General features: G+C 39.1%; 1 protein-coding gene across 1 annotated transcript in view; it reads left to right on the top strand.

The window, feature by feature from the left end:
* ATAD2B (ATPase family AAA domain containing 2B) overlaps positions 1-21,547 on the top strand; it is a 610,472-nt gene extending 588,925 nt beyond the window's left edge. The window contains exons 27-28 of the mRNA XM_029596002.1: positions 995-1,123; positions 18,050-21,547. Of these exons, the coding sequence (XP_029451862.1) occupies positions 995-1,123; positions 18,050-18,091 (171 nt within the window). The 3' untranslated portion in view covers positions 18,092-21,547. The remainder of the gene's footprint in view (positions 1-994; positions 1,124-18,049) is intronic.
* Positions 21,548-23,008: the final 1,461 nt, after the last annotated feature.

Raw genomic sequence — 23,008 nt, 5'->3', positions numbered from 1 at the left:
TGAAACTTATGTTAAATTGTCAAGTTTTAATCTGGTATTCTAGAATAAAGCCGAAGGTTAGCTTACTTTGTGCAGTAATAGATGGCATCAAAATAACTTTCGGTATAGCTGCCAAGTAAAATTAGCTTGGCCTGCTGTAGGAAGTACTAAGTTAACTTGATAAGTGCTTGTGAACTTTCTCCTTTCTCTTTCTAAAGTGGGTGAAACCAGAGTGCTGTAAAGATTTGTAACTTCATAGCTCTGATGGTATGTTTACTTCAGATCTCTTGGGAAAGAAGGTTTACTAAATATGTGAATAAAAGAAATGTCTGTTTTAATTAGGTAGAATTCCCAATTGTCATATTTCAGAGGTGGCCAGCTCCAGTCCTTGAGAGCCATAAGTGGATATGGTTTTCAGGATATCCATAATGAATATGCATGAAATATATTTGCATACAATGGAGGTAGCACATGCAAATCTATCTCATGAATTTTCATTATGGATATCCTGAAAATAAGACCTGTTTGTGGCTCTTGAGAACGGGAGCAGGCTGCTCTGTTAAACTGGATCATCGTTCAGTTTCCACCTTCAGAATTGGCCTTGAGAAAAGATGACATTTCCTTTAATTGAAGAAATGTGTGTTGGTCTCAAGATGAAAGGTAGTGGCTAAAACACATTATTTTGGATGCCCTTTGTACCATATGAATCTGGAATACTTCAGCTAGTCTGCATAGAATGTAAACCTAATGTGTCCTTGGTGTGCTTTTACAGTCTATTTCTGATATGATCTTAAAGATATTTTTATAATTTTATAAGATGTCTGAAAAATTGATTGTATGGCTATTTTCAGAATTCACATTCATGTTCTTTATTTTTATTTTTTTTAAGATAATACTAAAATATAAAAATTGAGTCATGTATAGTGTATGAACTTTTCTTACCATTAACAAACATAGCAATATAGAATATAAACAGGTAAAAGAAAAAGTCATGCATTTTTCTATTTTTTAACAGAAACTCCTTGAGACACTTGTTAAGAAAAGTAGCAACCTTGCTGTTGATCAACTTGAGAGGCTGTACTCACTTCTTAGTCAGTGCATCTACCAGCATCGTAAAGAGTATGATAAGTCACAGCTTGTTGAGGTAAGATCAGCACTGTCACTTGTAAGAAAAATACACAGCTTATTTCCCTTCCTGCTTAGCTGCAAAGTACTTAATCAGTGTAACACAGTGTTTCCCAATCTTATCCTGGAGGCACACCTAACCAGTCAGGTTTTCAGGATATCCTTGATGAATATGTATGAGATAGATTTGCATACATTGAAGAAACAGGGTTGGATTGGGAAACACTAATGTAACAAATGTATAACTAAACCGTGAATAACTTCCAATAGATAATTTTTACCCATTAAGATGTAAATAGAGCTTGCTCTTTGCAGACTCAAGACTAGGTTTAAGTTTATTTTATTTGATATACCACAGGTATGTTCCAGTTCCAGTAGTTTACATAATAAATATATAATTCCAGAAAAACAGTATAACCCAACCTAATATATAAAATCATGATTCAACTACTATTTAAAAAAATAGGGCTCATAACTTGTATTCCAATATTCTAATAAATCATAATCCTGATAAAAGTCAGGAGAAAACATAATGGCAAAGAGTCTCATTTAAAAGTAAAAATATCCAGATGTCAACCACTATAGGTAGAAGAAAATAAAAGACCTCAGTAGTTTTGTACTGAGGTCATCCTTTGGAAAAAGAGATTTCTCATGAGGCAGAAATGAAGATAAGATCTCAAAACACTGATCACCATTAGTAGACTTTTAGGGGAATTGACTGTGATGGTCTCAAAAAAAAAAAGCAAAAATACTATTGATGATCCTTTCTATGGTAGATTTTGTCTATTAAAAAATAAAAGTACACAGTAACAACAACTATGGAAGCCTACAAGAAAATTCAGTCATTGAGTTCACCCCACTTAAAGAACTGAGTGTAATAAATGTGTTACGTACAACACTGTAAACCATACAATATCTTAAATTTCAAGATTTTTAATGTAGTATCATAGACGTGCTTCTAGTCAATGACCTGAGCAACTTGCCAAAAGGAAAGCAGGTGATAGTTATGACTTATAGTGCACCTGTTTTAATCATATACCAAGTCAATACCTTTGTTTTTTTGTTTGTTTTTTTAGTTGACTAATTTTCTTATACAATTAAAAATGTCCCAAGTGTGAAGATGTAACAAGCACCACCTTAATGACCAAAGAGTGTAGTAATTAACTCATAAGACCACAGTGCTGGTAACCAAACCCTCATTGTTCCAGAGTGTATGTAGATATCATCTCATAAATTCTGATCCTACAACTTAGCTCTATTATTTTTTGCTATGCATACACAAGATGCATACATCTGGTATTTATTTATCTAAAATCACTTACATCCTTCACCCTCCAAATTTAGGGCGGGTAACATAGAAACATCCACAAAAATTATTGATAAAATCATTATGTACAAGGCTAAACAAATAAGACTTATTAGAGAAGTGAAAGACACTTAGTGAAAAGAGCATATTAACTAATTAACTGCAGAAATCTGTTGATATTAAATCTTTGAACACTTGGTTGAAAAAATAAGTTGTTAGGGCTTTCCTGCATTCTTTTGAATTATTGATATCGTGGAGTTGAGGGGGTAGGGAGTTCTATCATGTTGGACCAGCAATTGAAAAGGCCTGTTCTCTAGTGCAGTCAAGACGGGTGTGATGTGGTTAAGAGATATCAATTTAATGTTAGCAGCTGCCACTTCCTCCTTTGTCTGTCTATTTGAATTTTACCTTTACCCGTACCTTAACACTCTTTCAGTCATTATCCCCTATAATAGTGATCACACATACTCTGTTTTTGATATAAAATGGCCGCAGCTTTTATTTTAAATATAACAAGATAACTTTTCTGGTAGTATGCTTTTCCTCCACTGCCCGCCGCATGAACCAAGCAAGGCAGCCTGACTCTGTGGGCCCCCCCCCCCCCCCGCCTTGTACCCGAGCAAGGGGGCCATCGCCTTCTGGCGCCGACTGCTACACCGCCGTCATATGATGACACCAGCACCACTTCTAATCCGGCCCAAAAGGACTGGGTACCCGCCAAGACACGAGGTAGGGAGGACCCTTGCCTCGTGTCCCCCCACTAATATACAAGCTGCGGCCTTTTTACCTGTCTAGTGCCTCAATGGCACCTTGGAAGGTATTATTGAATATGGTATATCCAATATCCGATAAGTGTATTCTGTCCAGTCTGAACAGCCCTGGGGACATATAGTCAGCCCACTGATGTCTTATCTGCTGTCCCCCCCATTTTTTGTATCCATATACCGATTTATCTATTCACCTTCTTTCGCCCATGCCCCCATAATTTTGACTCTTTCCATTTTGGTCTGGATATGATATCTGATCAGCATATCATGGCACTCGGGTATAGCTCTAGTATACTGGCCAGGTCGCTTTTTACCTTTTTTACCAAGCGCTTACATGTCCATGAACACAAGTCATTGCCTCCCAGATGCAGTATTATTACATCCGGAGCTGCCCTCGTGTGCTTCAGGCGCCGTATGAAGGGCAATAACTGTTCCCATTGCATGCCTGGTTTTCCCATCCATTCAACGACCCAACCTTTTGGCGTCAGACCCAAGTGTTGTCCGTATGGCCGTTCGCATGCTCCCTTAGCCGCCCAGCATGCATAAGAGTGACCAATAATCCATGCTATACGCTGTCTCAGCTGCCCATCTGTAAGATAAAATTAACGATTCTTGTTAGCCGTGTCCACTCTGTTAATCAGATATATGAATTGACCGCCTTAGATTGCCAACATCCAATTTTCTTTATTGTGGCCGTTTAGAATTCAGCCCGTGCCGCACTAGTGGCTGCACCAATTCGAAATGAGTGTCTGGTGAACTTTTTAGGGTCCAACTTCATTTCTGTTACCGATACCCTGAGTACTGCAGAGAATTGGAATCTGGAAAGCGGAGTACCATCCGCGTGTATCAGCAGGTGCACTCCCCTCTTCGGCCGCACTGCCTGATACTTTCTCATGTTGTAGATCGGACACGTTTCACACGCTGGAACTTTCTTGAGTGATAAAGTATTTCCTCGTCCTTCTTGGTCACTTCTGCTGTCCTGTGGCAGCATGACATCTCCGTGCCTTGCAGACTCTACGTCTTCACCTGCCGCTGCTGATGTGGCACGGCTAAGAGACTCCTCTATTTTGCCGATATTCTTCTCTGCTGATCTGTTTAATGAGTTTTAATCAGGTGCTGGTGTCGGCCACCCGGCCTGTCCCCTCTCTCTTGATTGTGACATGTTGCCTTTGGTGACGCTTGCCAATACCACCAAGGAGGCTGGTCGTAGCGTCGTCTGCTCCTTCCTTGTTGCTGGCCTCCTTCCCACCGTCTTTGTTCCTGATCGCAATCAGGAAATGGATCAGGCACATTGCTGTCTCATGGTGGCCTCAGGTACCATCCTTCATCATCTTCGTACCACAGAGGATATCTTCTGTATCTGTATCCAGGTGGAGCTTGATCCCACTTGACTCGCTTTGTTCCGGGTATGGTTATCTGTAGGAAGTACTTTGTTCCACACTCCTTCCAGCACGAGGTTGTGCGTTTTTGCGAGCGCTCTTCCATGTTGCCTCACTCGTTGCTCTTCTCTCCGCAGTGAGCTGAACGCACTGTTCACCTTTTTCTTCCAAATCTTCCTGCCTCCATCTTGAATGCTGGTGTATGTGTGGTATCTGGATCCGAAGGCGTGGCACGCCTGCTATTGCTGCAAAATGTAAATCATTATTAATGTGTTCACTTATTCTTATTTGCTATCCCTCCCCCCTTTTTTTTTTATACCTGGTGCCTACCTGTTTTAAAATCTTCCCATAACTGAGAGGGAAAGCAGGAGACCCAAATCTAGTACCTGAACACGTAGTCGCTATGAGCAGCGTGGGATTAGGACGCCATTCACCCGGCTTTAGCGCTGGCAATTCTCATCACTAGTCTACCCCACTGTCATACCCCAGCTATATATCCATAAGTTTTATATATATATATATATATATATATATATATGTATGTATATGTGTGTGTGTGTATATATACATACAGACATACATGCAGGTTTTTATTTTATTTATGTATTTATTTATTTATTTAGTTAGTTTAATAATATCTAGCGGAACAATAGATTGCGCACTAAGCGCTGGCATCACGCACCCAGCAGCTCCCATGCCATTGGTGCAATAAGTAACAGCGGCCGTTTTAAACCTACTAAAAAAATTCCCTTTCTTTTTTTTTTTTTTTTAAAGTCAAAGGGCATGGGCCAAATCCACTGCACCCCCCCCCCCCCCCCCCTCCATCCTCTTGTGGACCACATGGTCGCTGATCCAAACCCCCCCCCCCCCATCCCATTTACATGGGGCCAAATATCCTGTAACACTCCCATCCCCATCCATGGAGCCAAATGCCCTGCAAACTCCCATGGTCGCTGGTCCCGACCCCCCATGCACATGGAGCCCAAATCCCCTGCGACCCCCATCAGCATGAGGGTCGCATGGCCGATGATCCTGACCCCCACCCCATGCCCATGGTGCCAAAATCCCCTGCAACCCCCATCAGCATGAGGGCCGCATGGCTGATGATCCCGACCCACCCCATGTACCTCCGGACCGCATGGCAGGCAATCCTCATTTTAACCAAACCTTCCCCCATCTTCCCCCTCCCCTGGCCTCATGGAGACCGCGTGGCCAGGAATCTGCAGCATTTTTTTTTTTATTACTGTCCCCTGTTAGAACCTTCAAACCCCGGAGGGAAGAGGGGGAGGGCAATGCAAAATTAAAAACAAAACACCATTTTTGTTTTTTTTAAAGACATTTAATACAATTTATTTATTTATTTTATTGTACTTACGGTTTTGAGCTGCTTTGGTTTTTGCTGCAACTGCGACTCCCAGTGGATGGATGAACTAGGGGCGGCCTCCGTCCGGTGCAATCCCCGCTGGAAACGGCACTCGATGCGGCACAGTCCGTGCTCCCGAAGCTGGGTCTCCCTTCACATGCGGCTGTTATGGCAGTGCAGGCGGTCCTCAGGTCTCCCTACTGGTCGCTCCTCCCACGACCGGTAGGAAAGGGCAGGAGGGTGGGTTTCATGCCACCCTGTTCTTCCTCAGCTCCCCCCCCCCCCAATCCTTCGTCGCTGTGCGCGCTGCCATCAAGGGTGGACTCTGGCCATGCGGCACCGGGCCCACCTATAACTGTTAGGATGAGTGTAGTGTTCTGCTGGGGATATTTAACTTGAGTGTTGCTTGTGTCCAGGGGGAAGGGTGATATACATTTGATTATGGATAATGGTAGCCAGTTTATATTGAATTCTCCATGTCACTTATTGTAAAGCCATCCAGATGGCTTGTTTTTGGTCCTGTTTACCCTATTATCCATATCTTCATTGAACTTGTATAAAAAAGATGTAGCAACTATTGCACATAAATATCAGAAATCCCTTTCACAATTTTTCCAATTAGAATGTGCTGCCCTTTTTTTCTTTGTGATAATTCTGATTTAATCATTGGAGCAACAGATGAGTTTGCATTGTAATTATGAATACCACTAACTGTATTAATGAATTTAATAAACAATTATTGGATAAGAACATAAGAAATTGCCATGCTGGGTCAGACCAAGGGTCCATCAAGCCCAGCATCCTGTTTCCAACAGAGGCCAAACCAGGCCCAAGAACCTGGCAATTACCCAAACTCCTAGAAGATCCCATGCTACTGATGCACTGATGCAATTAATAGCATTGGCTATTCCCTAAGTAAACTTGATTAATAGCAGTTAATGGACTTCTCTTCCAAGAACTTATCCAAACCTTTTTTGAACCCAGCTACACTAACTGCACTAACCACATCCTCTGGCAACAAATTCCAGAGATTTATTGTGCGTTGAGTGAAAAAGAATTTTCTCCGATTAGTCTTAAATGTGCTACTTGCTAACTTCATGGAATGCCCCCTAGTCCTTCTATTATTCGAAAGTGTAAATAACCGAGTCACATCTACTCGTTCAAGACCTCTCATGATCTTAAAGACCTCTACGATATCCCCCCTCAGCCGTCTCTTCTCCAAGCTGAAAAGCCCTAACCTCTTCAGCCTTTCCTCATAGGGGAGCTGTTCCATCCCCTTTATCATTTTGGTTGCCCTTCTCTGTACCTTCTCCATTGCAACTATATCTTTTTTGAGATACGGCGACCAGAATTGTACACAGTATTCAAGGTGTGGTCTCACCATGGAGTGATATAGAGGCATTATGACATTTTCCGTTTTATTAACCATTCCCTTCCTAATAATTCCTAACATTTTATTTGCTTTTTTGACCGCTGCAGCACACTGAGCCGACGATTTCAATGTATTATCTACTATGACGCCTAGATCTCTTTCTTGGGTGGTAGCTCCTAATATGGAACCTTACATCGTGTAACTACAGCAAGGGTTATTTTTCCCTATATGCAACACCTTGCACTTGTCCACATTAAATTTCATCTGCCATTTGGATGCCCAATCTTCCAGTCTTGCAAGGTCCTCCTGTAATGTATCACAGTCTGCTTGTGATTTAACTACTCTGAATAATTTTGTATCATCCGCAAATTTGATAACGTCACTCATCGTATTCCTTTCCAGATCTATCAGTGTTGTACATAACATGTTAATTACACAAAATAAAAGTAACTAGCAATAATTCTAATTAAATAAAACTCACTGGCTAAAGACCTAAGTGAAGCGCCAGGCCTTCACACTCTTTCTATATTTTAGGTACTTCTATTCTTCCCTAATGTCAGCTGGTAAAGCATTCCATAATAATGGAGCTTAATAACGAAATGAAGTACATCTAGTTATTTCCAGTCGAATGTCAGAAGGTGGTGGCATTCTCAAAAGACCATGCTGTGAAAAACACAAGGATCTTTTGGAGTGGTAGGGAACCAGATTAGAGAGGTACATTGGTTAACTCTTTTAAAGAGCTTGACAAAATGAGCATAGTATTTTAAACGTAATGATATAGGAGGGGCCACCAGCGTAAATTCTTCAATAAAGGAGTAGCATGATCATATTTTTTCTTCCCAAAGATCAGTTTAGCAGCTGTATTTTGTAGCATCTCAAATGTTTGATTTGAGGCAGGGACAAACCTGTTATAAGATTTTACAACAGTCAGTGTGATAGAGAACAAAAGTATTAACCAGTGTAAAAAAAAAAGCCAAATTTGAGATTTAGTGAGACATAGTGAGCTTAGAGCCAATTTGATTCCAAGGGTTAACACTGCCTTCTTAAAAGGGATTTCTGCACCAGGCATACATAGAGCATTGCGAATGGATTATTATGTCTGCTTACCCAGAGTGTCTCTGGCTTCTGGGGGTTGACTTTTGATTTGTACTGGAAAAACCACTGGGCAATATGATCCAAACAATGATTGAACTTCTGCATTTTCCCTGGACATTTAGAATCTAAGTAAGCTATCGCTTGGATGCCATCTGTATATAAGAACCACTGAACCAATGAACTTTAATTATGACTGCCACTGGGGCCAAATAAATATTAAAGATGGAAGTGGTGCAAGCTCTGAGCGCTGTGGCACTCTGCAAATTAGCTGTCTGATTTTGGAGAGTATGGACCTCCAGTTGAGTTGATAGGTCCAAATAGCAAGACAGGACTCAAAACAGGGTAGAACAATCCCTTGGAGTGCTCTCTCATAGAATTTTTAATGAGCAATTTGTGATTGATGGTGTCAAAGGCAGCACTCAAATTGGTAAAGACTGAGAGTGTCCTTTTCAGCATCTGTTCTTAATCTATTCTAGTTGGTAAGGACAACAAGGGCTGATTCAGTGTTCTGGTCTCACCAAAAACCTAATTGTCGAGGATGAAGCACATTGGTCTTGGAAACAGAATCGGCAACTTGATCTCCAAAAACGTTTTTAATAACTGGCCATAGCTGGATCTCGGAACTTCTTGACACCAGTATTTCTCCTACAAGTGCCTATTCTTCCAAAGATATCCCTTCCATCCTTTTCAGCAGCATCAAACTCCTCCTGCTTTCCAATAGCAGCCCACTCAAGTTCAAGAGAGGGAAAGGCATCAATCCACAGCTTAGCAATAGAAGCAGTCAAAGCCAGGAACCAGTTTTTGCCAACTGATATCCACCACCTCCATTGGGGGACAGGATTAATTCTCCTTTCTGGAATGACTAGATCATCAAGGACCAGTGAGTCCTGAAAATTGTGGAATATGGCTCTTGCCATCCTCCAACACATCGGATATCAGTTTTCACCTCCAACCCTTTTTAATCTTCCGAACTGCAGTTGGAAGTGGAGTCACTTTTGCAGAATAGCAACCAGAAGTAGAAAGATCGGTAAAAGGCAAAGATTCTTTATTATCACAGTATGTAGAAATTAGGCCCAACTCTGGCTGAGTTTCGCTATATTCAGTGAGCTGCTTCAGGGGCTACTATAATTATAAAACATATATATTGGAAATATGAAAACATTAAAAGATGCATATACATCACAAAAATATAAATAATAAAAAAATCATAATAAATATAAATTATAATAAATATAAAGTGATGACATAAAATTTAAATTAACAGAAATATACATCACTTTTACCAATTTTGAACTTCTGGTTGCTACACTGCCATATTGGATCGGCTTCTGTTGTGTTTCCTGAGACCGTCACTCTTGCAGAAGGCAGTTAAACTTGTATCTTCCCAAGAATGTGACTTAAGATTGTTTTCCCAGTGTTTACTAATTCCCAAGAAGTAATTGTTGTGTTTGTCATTTAAATGTGCAGCTCATTAGCCATTTGCTCTGTTTATTTTTCTTGTTCTTATATTTTGTGTTATCTTATATTTTATGTATATTAATATGTATCCCACCCCAAACTTTGGAGAGAGCAGGTTACAAGTATTTTAAATGAAATCTATGTCAGGGGGATTGAAACCCATATTAGTCTTGCGAAGACTGAACAAGCTGCTGGTTCAGGAGATGTTCAAGATGAACTCCATTCAGATGATTCTTCTTTTCATTCAGTTGAGAGATTGGATCTCCATTCATCCTTCCCATTGGAAGGTCCTCAGGTTCATGGTGAAGTATGTACATTGCCAATTCAAGGTACTTCCCTTTGGCCTCTCAGCTGCCCTGAAGGTTTTCACAAAATGCCTTGTCATGGCACAGATTCATCAGCAGGGAGTGTGTATTTTCCAATACCTGGATGATTGATTGGTGATGGATCCATCTCTGTCAGGAGTTCTGGAGTTCCTCCAGTCCTTAGGCTTCCAGGTCAACTTTGCCAAGTTAAATCTGGTTCATTCTCAAATAATTCAGCCCATAGGAGCCTGGATAGGCTCGCTTCAGGAAAAAGTGTTTCTTACCACTGAAAGAGATGCATTGCTGATGGGATAGAGCATCAGCAACCTCTGTCCTGGTTCTTATATGACACATGATGGCTGCAGTACATGTGGTGTTCCGACTCGGCTGCACACGTGAGGCCTTCAGTGGGGGTCTCTGAAGCCAATGGGGTCAGCTCTATCAACCATTGTTGCACCAAATCTCTGTGATCTCTGGAATGAGTGCATTCCTTCAGTGGTGGATGAATACAGAGAGTCTAAAGGTTGGTTCTATCACCAAGAATCATTTTGAATCAAATAACCCTATTTACCAACACCTCCACCAAGGGGTTAGGGGTGCACACTGGTGCAACAAGGACACAAGGATTATGATCTGCAAATCATCCACCTGCTGCTGACAGCCATTGCTGTGCTCTGAGAGCTTTCTCTCATATCCGCTCAGGTAAGAGAATCTTAATCTAGGCAGACATTTAATCAAGTGGCCATTTTCTAAATTAAAAAGCATCTGTCTGTTGTTTCAGTCTCTGATTCTATTGCCATTCTAACCTTCCATCTCTGGCCCTCGCAGCATGGATGTTGAATGCACAGTAGTCTCTTCCTTGCTCCTTTCGAAGAAGGTGGAAGATGTGCTAGTTTTGGCTAAAAAGCACTCAACCAGAATATTCTACAGTTTTAAGTGGAAGAGGTTCTCAACTTAGTTTGGGACCAGCCATCTGGATCCCTTTTCTGTTCGTCATCCCTTCCTCAGGCCTTAACACCTCTTCAGTTAAGGTTCATCTCAGCGCCACTGCAGGGTATCACTAGCAGATGGAAAGGGCGCTGATCTTTTTCTCCACCCTTTGGTATCAAAGTTCATAAAAGAATTGTGGCATTCCAGTACTTTGGGACTTCAGTGTATTTCTAGCCCAAGTTATGAAACCTCCTTTCAAACCTCTCAAATTAGTGGAATTGAAGTTCCTTACCTGGAAAATGTTTCTTGTGGCCATCACTCTGGCACGAAGAGTAACTGAATTGCAGGCTCTGGTTTCATATTCACTGTGCTTTCACTTTTTTTCATAAAAGAGTGTCTTATGAACTTGGACAAAGTTACTTCCAAAGTGGTATCTGCGTTCCACATCAGTTAAGCTAATGTGCTACCCATGTTCTTTCCAAAATAAACATGCACAAAGGAGAACAGGCTCTTCCCTCCTTGAACTATGAAAGAGCCCTGGTATATTTCCTAAGTAGAACTCAACCTTATCATGAAGCATCTCAGCTGTTCGTGTCCTTGATCCCAACAGATTAGGGAAGGATGTTCCAAACAAACTTGATCTAATCGCTTTGCAGATTATATAGGGCACTGTTAAGCACTGGCTGGTTTGCAGATTACAGACTTTATGGAGGCTCATCGGGTGAGAGCCATGGTTACTTCAGTGGCTCATCTCAGGGTCACTTCTATTGAAGATATTTTCAAAGCTGCTACTTTGCTTTCTGTGAGCACTTTTATGTCTTACTGCTGTCTGGACAGCATGGCCCCAGAAGATGGTAACTATGGGCAAGCAATTCTGCACAACCTGTTCATCCAGTAGTGTCTATACTCCACTTGGTGGGGCCAAGTTATCTTAAGTAAGTGCTCAGATTGCAACCCTCAGCTTGGGATGCCCCATGAATAATGGCTACTTCATATATGTTTGTCAACAGAGAAAGCAAATTTGCTTACCTGTAAATTGAGTTCTCCATCAACACAGGATGAATTAGCCATTCTTGAAACCTGTCTGCCTTCCTGGAGAGTCAACTGCCTTGCTAAAGCTTAAGCTTTGGAAGACATTGAGGAACTCACAAGGAAGTGTACATGAAAAGAAGATCCCAGTCATGCTAGGAAAGCCTTGCTCGCTATGAGGTGAATTTTAAAAGCCTGTTGTGGACTAAAATCGGGAGATGTGTGTGTGCATGTAAGACATGCGCATGCCCAGCGGATTTTAAAAGCTACCTACATGCGCACACATCTCCTGATTCGCGAGTATCTCTCTGATTCAGGAGGAGGCGTGGTGCGAGTGAGGTTTGGGCATGGGTGTTCTGGGGCAGAGTTAAGAAACATACGCGTAAATACTTGAGCACCTGGGCACGTGCCCAGGTCCAGTGCGGCGTAACTTTACTTCTGCTATGGAGGAGGTGTAAGTAAAAAAAACAAAAAAAACCCAGCCACCCCTGAGGGCTTTAAAGGGTCTGGGGTAAATGGGGGCAGTGCAGGCTATGAAACCAGGGGGTTTTGGAGGACCTAGCTCTAAACTGGGCCATCTGGTGGACAAACTGGTCATGGCATGGACATGTCCTGGTTATAAAATTCCCCCAATTGCACAGCTCATACTCGGATGTGCACGGCTCTGTGCTCCCAGTTGCAAAATAGGGTACACACATACATGCACTCAAGCTATTTTATAAAATACATGGGTATGTGCACATATGTTATAAAACAGCCGTGTCCCTGGGTGCACACCGATTCACACGCATATCACCCACTTGTTATGGTTAATTTATCCTGCTCTCTATGGAGAACTTTGTTTATAGATATGCAAACTTGCTTTATTCTAATGTCCAGAGAACGCCGCACAAGAAGATCTTAGAAAATCATTTCCATTTAAAATTTTATCTTATATACATGTCTAAACTAGGACCCCTTTAAATGTCCTATCCTGCTCCTGCTTTTAATACATTATGTCTTTCTTAATCAGGACTGAAAACTAATTCAGTTCACCTGTATGCTATTGAAGTAAACCACTAGAGTTTAGGAAGAATTCCTATTTCTTAGCATCCTGTAGTTCATGAACATCATCTTCGACCACCAGTTAGAGATCCTCGTATTCCATGGGATCTAAATATAGTTTTTGCTCAGCTCATTTTGAGCTGCTAACCACACCAGAACTAAAATTTATTTTTGGAAAGGTTTTATTTTTGATGGCTCTAACTTCTGCCTGCAGAATAAGCAAGTTACAAGCACTAGTTTCATATGCTCTGTATATCCAAATTTTCAGCAAAAGTATAGTTTTGAAAACTCATGCTAAATTTCTACCTAAAGTAGTCTTTCAATTTCATTTGAATCAGTCCATTGAACTAACAACATTTCTAAGTCTACATACCAAGAAAGGCAATCGGGCTCTTCATACCTTAGATAACAGAAGAGCTTTGTTTTATTTTGAGAGGAGAAAATCTTACATGAAATCATCCTAACTATTCATCTGCTTTACCCCAATCAAACAAGGGATTTCAGTTATTTTACAAACCCTTTCCATATGAATTTCTGATTGCATTTCTTACTATTATTCTCAATCACAATTGTTTCTAAGAAAAAGTAAAAGCACATCAAAACCTTAATCCATTTTTGTAGATTTCTTCTATGGAAGCAGAGCGAAGCTGCCACTTGGTCTTTTCTCTATACTTTCACTGCTCATTACTGCCTATAAAGTGCTTCATATTAAGATAGCAGTTTTGGCCAAGTAGTTCTTGAAAGCTTATTTAACTTTTTCCTTCAACTTTCTCCCCATTTTTTTTTACTTTTTATTTGTTAAGCATTTATACAAAACAAAGCACGTGACCATTACCTTGCATCGCAATATAAATGGAAAACAATGAAAAAACAATTACAAAAGAAATTAAACATACAATGATCCAGTTAATGTTTAACCATTTCTTCAACAAAGGAAATAGAGAGGAGAAGCAAAGAAAACAGAGGAGAATCTAAGAATATAATACAAAGGAAAAGGCCTTAATAGTGATAAACTACTCCTATATTAATTATAAATCAAGCCTACTGGTCTACACTGGGAACTGGAGATGATGTAAGTACCTTCCTAGCATCAATGAAGGATCTAATTTGCTCAGGAGAGAAAAAAAGATAACAGAGCAATATTTAATATATTTACAGGAATAGTATAACAAAGGTAGCACCTATTGCTAACATCTCCTGTCTAAGAATAAGAAACCCTCTTCCCACCTCCTGAGTGATCCTATATAGATCAGGGAAAATATCTACAGTCTGGCCGTGAAACATACATTTGAGATTATGAAAATATAAAGACATAACTTTACTTAGATCTCCATCTACAAGAAAGGAAACAAGTAAAGTGGTATGTTCAGTAACTTCATATCCAGATGTTGCAAGAAACTGAGATACAATGGATGGATTAGTACGGGAAGAAGATGGTAGAAAACAGGCCTTACTAATATATGGTAAAACATCAACAGATATTTTCAATATGTCCAAAAAGTATCTCCTAAAAGTCATAATAGGAAGTTCACCCATCACTTTGGGAAAAATTTTAAAAACTTTGATTCAGCCATCTTGAAGCATTTTCAAGATATTCAACCCTACTAGAAAGAGTTCCACGACTTGGACTAATTTAAACTGAACAGCAACCACTTTATCCAAATCTTGCTGAAAGGAAACAAGTTTATTGTCATGCTCACTTACCTTAAACATAATGCAAAGTTACTGGAGGATACAACTTCAGAACAAAATAATTCAGCTTATTAGTAGTAAGAGAGAGAGCCTGGCCAAATTGAGACATCAGTTCCCAGAGAGAGTCCAGTGTTACCTCTGACAGCTTCTTAGGGGGCTGCAAAGGTTCACACAGCAATGGAAAAGTAAGAAATCCAGGATCCAAGGCTGCAGAACAATTCCCAGCCCTTGAGTCCCCTGTAGAAGACAAATTCACCATCGGGAGAAGCAATTCCAGTTCTTTAAAGGATGGTATATCAGATGCTAACTTCTCGACAGCCCTCTCCCATACGGACAACAGGTCATCATTTTGAACTGCTGCGATCGACAAGGGAAGATTGTCTGAGGGCTGGTGGGGAAGCTTGAGCATGGGGGCTGAGAGAAACCTCTTCCTCAGGAGAAACCGGTATTCCTCCACAAGTACTTGCATTGGGGATTCCACCACCCTGCAAACCAGGAGAGGAGAGGAAAAGCAGTGATCAACTGCTGCCCTTCAAAGTAGGAGGATTCAGGAGGATAAGCCCTCACCTTTTCTTTATGTTTAGGTGCCATGAAATCAGGAAATAGGCAAAAAAAAACAAACAAAAAACAGAATAAAGGGAGCAGTTTTCAGCGTCTCAGGTCATGTGGCCATCTTGCTTCCCCTTTTTCCTTCTCACCAATTTTAACAAATCACTGGTTGTATGTTCCACTGCTGATGTCAAAACAATGAATACTTATATGCAACTCTCAGCTTGGGAATCCCCATTTGTGTGGCTGATTACTGCCCTGCTTGTCCATGGAGAAAGGAAAGTTGATTACCTGTAACAGATGTTCTCTATAGACAGGACAAATAAATCACACAATCCCATATTCCTCCCCTGTAGAGTTGAAAGTTTGTTCTCTATAAAGACTGAAGAGACTTGCATAGTGGTGGCTGCATGGGAACCCCTGGGCATGCACTGGAAGACCTTCTTGGTCTTTCTGAGTTCTAAGAGAGCTTTTCTAACTCATCGCATCGGATAACATCACCCACCCATGTGGTTGATTTTTCTTGCTGTCTATGGAGAACATCTGCCATAGGTAAGCAACTTTGCTTTACTTAGTTTTCCTTAGCACATTTTTCCAGGCCAGATGTCATTCGAGGAACTCTTCACTACTCTGATTTTCCATTAAGAGATGATCATAGGTACTGTAAAGCTTGAAGCCATCTACAAAAAGGGGGATTCAATGCAAAACAAAAATGTTTGGTAACAGGGAATCTCCCTGAAATACATCTTGTAGGATCTTAATGTTAGAAATGATATCTAGTCCACCTTCATAATTCAGCTGGAGTGTAGTCTGCATTGTAAACTTAATGTATCTATCAATCCACATTTCAAGGCAACTTACTATCCAAGAGTATGGGATGCTAACAAAAGTTTTGGGGGTTTTTTCAGTCTGTCTATGTGATACTAAAGTTTTTAATTTTTCTTACAGCTGACCATGAAGGCTTTATTCCACATCAACTGGTTTTTAGTTCCATATGCTCCTCTTTCATTGCCCTTGTGTTTTTTCACTACAGTGTTATTAAAGTCTGTGATTGTATATTCTATCTGCATCTATTGCAGTGTTACTTGGATTCTTCCTGTTAGCTGTTGTGGTTGGATGGGCGATGTGTAGCCAGTATGAATTTATCTTTTTCCTTCCTTTCATAGTTCAGTAATAATGGTCACCTTGCTGAGATTTGGTCTAGATGTTAATCAGTAAAGTCACCGCAATTACAAATGGTATAGCACTAAAAGTTCACGAACCCTTATACTGGATTAATCAAGAAAATGAAGCAAAAGAAGATGTTAAATTAAGTGTTTCCACTTTTATTTGTGAGTAATTGAAAGAAGGTTTCGGTCCCCCGACACTGACTGTGTTTTGCCACATGGGCAGCGTCAGGAGGGACAGAGGCCCAGAAAATCAGCTAATAATAAAACCAAAGAATAAGTTAGAGAAATGTAATAAGGATCCACCAAAAACAGAGATACCAAACAGCAAATAATGCCACTAATATCTACAAAAATACCAAAAAAGGCTGAAAAATTTTAAACACAAAAACTTTTTAAACAAAAAAAATGATAAAGCACATGTATAAAACATACATAGAAATAATATAAACATATATAAACCATATATAGAAATAATATAAACATAGAGATTATCATTAAATTGGTGACAAGTGAGAATAGCACCCTGTATAAATGAGGGGGGGAAGGGGTGGTGAAGAGGGGACAGAGCAGAAGGGGGAAGGAAAGGAAAAGGGGGCAGAGGGGAAGAATGGGAAAGGATCCATGAACTTTTAGCGCTATACCATTTGTAATTGCAGTTTCTACCGATTATGTATACTGCGCGTTATCTCCACTTCCTTTTGGCTGATACAATAAAGTCACGACATTTGGTCAGAGAAACGTACGAACAGAACACTGCTCTCTTGTGAAGATTTGATGATCTTCGGAGTGAGGTCATCCTATAGAGGTGGGCCTCCTATAGAGATATAAATACCTACCTAGGATGAGGGCATTATGGCTAGTCTCTCTCTCTCTTCCTCTTCCTCTCCCTCTCCTGTGGTTGTAGAAGGGCCCTGACAGCTAGGCTGGCTCTCCAGGAGCTTAAAACTACTACACATGGTCCCCCACAGGGTGTATGTATGAAATACAACAATTCTGGCACTTATCGCAAAGTGTGAAAAAGTTATCGCAATTTATGCTATCTTAACGCTTCGCATAGGTATTAGGGCAAATTGCGATAAACTGCCTATTACCATAAAACACTCCCCTTTTCCTATCGCATGCGATATTTAGTGCATTTTGATAAATCCAGGCCTAAGTTTTTTGGTGCAAAAGTTGAAGATATTTAAGGCTGGATTTTTTTTTTAATGCTTTGGTGCTGTATCTACTCAATAAACAATGTAAATAGGCAGCTAATGCATAGCCAATGCATAGATAATCTCAATAAAGACATGAGGACAATGAAGCCTTGTGCCTTTTTCTAAGTAATATATTTAGTTTGCTTATGCTCTAAAGAGAGACATCTAAATTGAATAAGGGATTTCAAACAAACCAAAAAAATCTAATATTTGGCTTTTGTAGAATATTCACCTTTTTAGGGAAGATTAATGTTATCTTATGTTTTTTGTTTTGTTGTTTGTCTTTTTTAGGAGATGGAAAGAACAGTTTGTATGTTTGAAACATTCCTGTGAACTCTTCAAGATGGGCATGTTTATTCTCTCAAAACTGCTCATGAAAGAGCAGTCTTCTGAGCCATTCAGTTTCTAATTGCACCAAGTACTTGCAGAGCCTTGGTCTTAAGTGCTCTCCCTGTTCCGTGCTCTCTTGAATTTGGTGCTATTGTCTCAGGTACCTGAAACCAACCAGCCTACTAGAACCAAACAGAACTTCAGACAACGTTGTATTTTGCAAAGAGGAAGAATACAACTCTGCAGCTTGGAGATTTTTGGTGCTACAGAAAAAAATGTGCTTATTTCTGGTCATGCACTTGTCATGTCATGGAGAATAGCAGACTTCAAGGAACAGTTTAAAAAAACACAAGTGGATCAAGAAAGTTCTAAGTACTGTTTTCTTAATAATGGGCAATCTTTTAATTTCCTTTTTTTTTTGTTTTTTGTTTTTTTATTCTGGGAAGAGGTAGTGGGAAGGGAATATGAATATTCTCTTGGTAGTAGACTAAAACCTGTTTGAAAACTGGCAGTGATAGGCTTAAGGAAGCTAGAATGACTGGATGGCACTTGAGGATGAGGCTCTCTGGAACTGCCATTAATGTGCCTTTTTAATTCAACCACAAGAGAGAAGGCTAATCTAGAAGCTAGAGTTGTTTCAGACAGCACAGTTAAAAATATACAGTTGTTGGGGTTTTAAAAAAATTTCCATTGGCACTGGTGAGTGGTAACCCTAATTTAACCTTGGTAGTGTTGGTAGAGATTAACTGATATCTTGAAAACTCAGTTAATTGCACCGTAGAAGCTCAAGCTACATACATCTACCAAAATTGTTAAATTCCCTTGTTCTCTTCATTCTTTCTGTTCAGGAAATATTTTGCACAGCATTTTTTTCCCTTGTTGCTGACTGCAAAGACCAGAAGATTAGTCTGTTTGTTCTACTGGTGGACAGTGGTGTATGTTCAGTATTTGTTGTGCACATTGTAGTTACTAGTAATAAAATTGAACAGCAGGAGAGGGTTCCCTGTGGTATATTTCCCTTGGAGTAGAACTACAGTTTTCTTTCCTTGAAGACAGCGAACAGTATAGTGATAGAAGAGAAGCAGGAGAAGGCTAAAGCAGTTGTTTTAAGCATATTGAAACCCTATTTCATTGTTCATAGTTCTCTGTATAGACTGTACAGCAGTCTGTACATACCAGTATTGTCAAAGAGACTGGAAACTGAAGACTGTTTTTTTTCTGTTTCTGTTTGGACTTTTTGGCAAGTTTTATTTATAGCTTGTTCTCTGGATCTGAATTGCAAAACAAGTATTCAAAGGCGCTGGAAAATAAAGACACAGTGTAGGCAGTTGCACGGAGCAGAAGATTTGCAATCTGAATGTTGTCATATGCCCAGTGTTTGAGGAAGAAATAGTGAATGAATTCTTTGTGGCAGGTTAATAGAAGTGGAAATATAAATTAGATAGTATGATGGATGGTGATTCCATTTACCATTCACTGCAACTTTTAATTAGCTGCAAAAGAATCTTTCCAAAATATGCAAAACATTTGTATTTTGTTTTTCACTGGAGAAGACCTCCTTAGACTACTGCAGAGATACTCAGCTACCTCAGCTTTTCATGTTTTAGTTACCAACAGTGTTTACGGAGTGCTGTAATCACCCTTTTACATGCTGAAGCTAAGGTACATGTCTCCATGTCTACACATAACAGTATGCCACTGCAAATAAAATAAATGAAACTTTCAACTTGGGCTACTGCAGTAAGCCAAAATGTTCCTTTATATTTACTTTTAGGCTGCTAATTTTTGTTTCTTCAAATGCCACTTGTTTTTTTTATTACCAGATAGAAAAAGACTGTTAGTCTTTTTTGCTGTATCATTTAGTGACACTGCTCTAAATGCATCTCCTGTAAAAGTGCACTGTATTTTGTAGCCGGGAAAGTGGGATCGAAAATCAAACAAAAAGAAGAAAAAAGAAAGTGAAAGGTTCTCAAATATCTGCTATTTCATTAGTGGGGTTTTTCATCTGTTTTCTTTACTGTTTATTACTGTCATATCTAGCCAGGCTCTTTCTGTCTGATATATTACCTTGATAATTTTATATTGATGGAAATTGTTACAGAGTTTCACAATTTGATGAAATAAAAACAAAACCAATTTTTTGTAGCAAGTTTCTGGTGAAGGGAGGGGGTGGGGGGTTGTTTTTTTTATTTTTTATTTTTTTTTTTTTTGCGAGTTTCAGTTTTTTGCTGCCGTTTTTCTTTTCTTTTTGTAAATTATTCCAGTTTCATCTGTTAAGAGATTTTTTCCAGCATTAACAATAGTAACAGCATTTGTGAAAGGTACAATGTCATAAATTTTTAATGGGTTACTAAATTATTATGAATTAGACATTTAAGCTGGTAACCATATGTGATTTTAACAAGGGTATTTTTGCTTTTGCCTAATTTCAAAATGCTTATGGCTCAGGGTTTTTTGTTTTGCCCTTTTTAATCTTTAATTCTTTCACTAAATGCTATTTAATAAGCAACAGATAAAGACAATATTAAAATTGGGAACTGCAGTTTTCTGCTAATGAATTGCCAAGCTCAGCAAGTCTCCATGCAAATAATTTATCAAAAAAAGTAACACACCCTTCTAGCCAGAAAATATAGCTCATATATGTTTGGGGGTTTTTTATATATTTTTAGTTTTACAGGTTACCTGTTTGTTCTACGGCTTAAAGCAGTGCATCTTGTTTTGGTTGTATAGTACCTGGCAAAAAAAAGTGCTCAAACAGGTGTTCTTTCCTGTTTTATGTGGTCTTGTGCTCAAGTCACTGAGATGGCACAGCCAGACTAAGTTAACTGTTAGACTTTGTTAAGATAAGGGGCCTGCTCTAAGGCCCAGGTTTTTGGCGGTGCAGATATTTCTGTTTGCAAGCTTAAATCTCACCTATGACTGCTTTTTATGTGCATCATTTAAATTGTTACTTGATTTTCTTATGCCAATATGTTTATAGGTTTATTGTGTGTTGACTATTTTTTAAAATAACTATCCTGTCTTCCCATTTTTGATTGTTGATGGTTTTGCTATGTCATCACAGGAGAAATGTTGAATGACAGGTTCTGTAGCTGAACTTCATAACATTGCATAATCACAAAATAAGCTGGAATTTGTTGGGCTTGTATTCGCATTATTTGTATTTTGTACATCTTTGCTTTATTTTATTGTTTGTTTTTATGTTTTTATAGTCTTTGCTTTTATTCCTGTGTGCCTACTTTGCAGATGAAGTAGGCTTCATCAGCTATGATATATTTTGAATTCTGTAGGTTTATTCAAAATTGTGCTACAATTGATGTTTTGCATTTTTTGACTTAATTTTGCATTAGTTTTCAAGTAAGTTATTTAATTTTTTGAACTTCTGGAATTTTGAATATTTTACTGTAATTTGTAATATAACTGCTGTGAAATACTTGAATAAAGATGAAAGGAAATATATGGTTAAATGTCATTAAAAGTTATTGTTGCATTCAGATAGACTAGAAGAAAAAACAAGCTCAAAGAATTCTACAACTGAGAAAAACAGATACAAAAGAAAAAAATACTCTGCAGTATTAGCAGAGATATATATTAATATAACCTCAGTTTTAAGAAATGGCTTTAAGTCAGAGGGAATCATGTACACACAACGTATAAACATGATATCTGAAAAAAAAATTGCAGTTTATCTCAGAAATGGAAAATACATACATTGACTGACAAGGTTTCAACTGGTTCAGGGCATTGTATATAGATTAATACCTTACAGAGCAGATAACTGTTTCTTTCTGCATGGCATAGATGCCTTTTAATGATATACAACATTATCATTTGTTTTTCATGCTCTTCCAACTAAACAAGAACTCAAAGCCTGTTTCAACATACTGGCTATATATCAAAGTACATACATCTGGAGGTAATCTCAGAAATAAAGTACAATAGGTAGAAGCATAGGTAATCTCTGAAGTCAAACGCATTAGATAGTGAAAAAGGAGGAAAAACCACAGGGAATCCAGAATTTAAAATGGTTACAAGAAATGTGTGCAATATGGGACAGCAGGTAATGATAAAGGAGAAAGAAATATAGTGATTTACGGTGTCTAGAGCAGTTTTGTTGAATATCTGATTTGTACAGTGACTCAGCAGATTTCTCCATAAACAATAAATCATCAGAGGCTCCATATATCTGCCAGAGAGGCTACATAAAGCACTTTTTTAAAGTCATGAACTTTACAACAGTATAATGTAGAAAAAAGCATTGAATGCCAGAGCACAACTGAAAAATAAGTAACTGACTGGCATCTCAGAGAGGCCTTCTTGATATCATTTCCACTTAACAGTCTCGACTAGCAGAGACCAGAGATTGTATCTTCTCAGTCGCACTTTCCACGATTTGAAATTCCCTTCCTGAGGCATTGTGGCTATTGGATTGTTTGAAAACATTTGTTAATGCTAAAAACATTTATTTTCCAGCAGGCCTTGGCTGAGTGCCCATAGCAGTGTTCTTATTCAGCAGTGTTGGCTTATCTTATCATGACTTGTTTTTGTGATTAAGGATCTTATGTTTGTATCTTACTCCTGTGCCATTTTGTAAATGTTGTTGGTTGTTTTATTATGCAAGTTACCCTGTACATTGCTTTAGGGCTGTGTCGTAAGTGATCAATAAATCTGTTACAGATATCTGCTCTGGAAGGTATTAATAGAGCATCTTTATTTCTAGACATTTGATATTTTGCTTTTTAACAAATTGGCCTCATGATGGATTACAATCAAATGGGATGACTACTAAGCATACAGTGACATATTTGTTCAGGGATAGGATGCATAATAGATATACAAGTGACACATTTCATTCAAAAGTCATGTGCAGTTTTGTTGTCAGTCTGTAGCATAGTGGGTAATTCTACCACTAGAAAATGG

This window comes from Rhinatrema bivittatum, chromosome 3 (assembly GCF_901001135.1).
Source record: "Rhinatrema bivittatum chromosome 3, aRhiBiv1.1, whole genome shotgun sequence".
Taxonomy (NCBI): domain Eukaryota; kingdom Metazoa; phylum Chordata; class Amphibia; order Gymnophiona; family Rhinatrematidae; genus Rhinatrema; species Rhinatrema bivittatum.
Note: the sequence above shows the minus strand (reverse complement) of the source record. Positions and strands in the feature narration are given on the sequence as shown.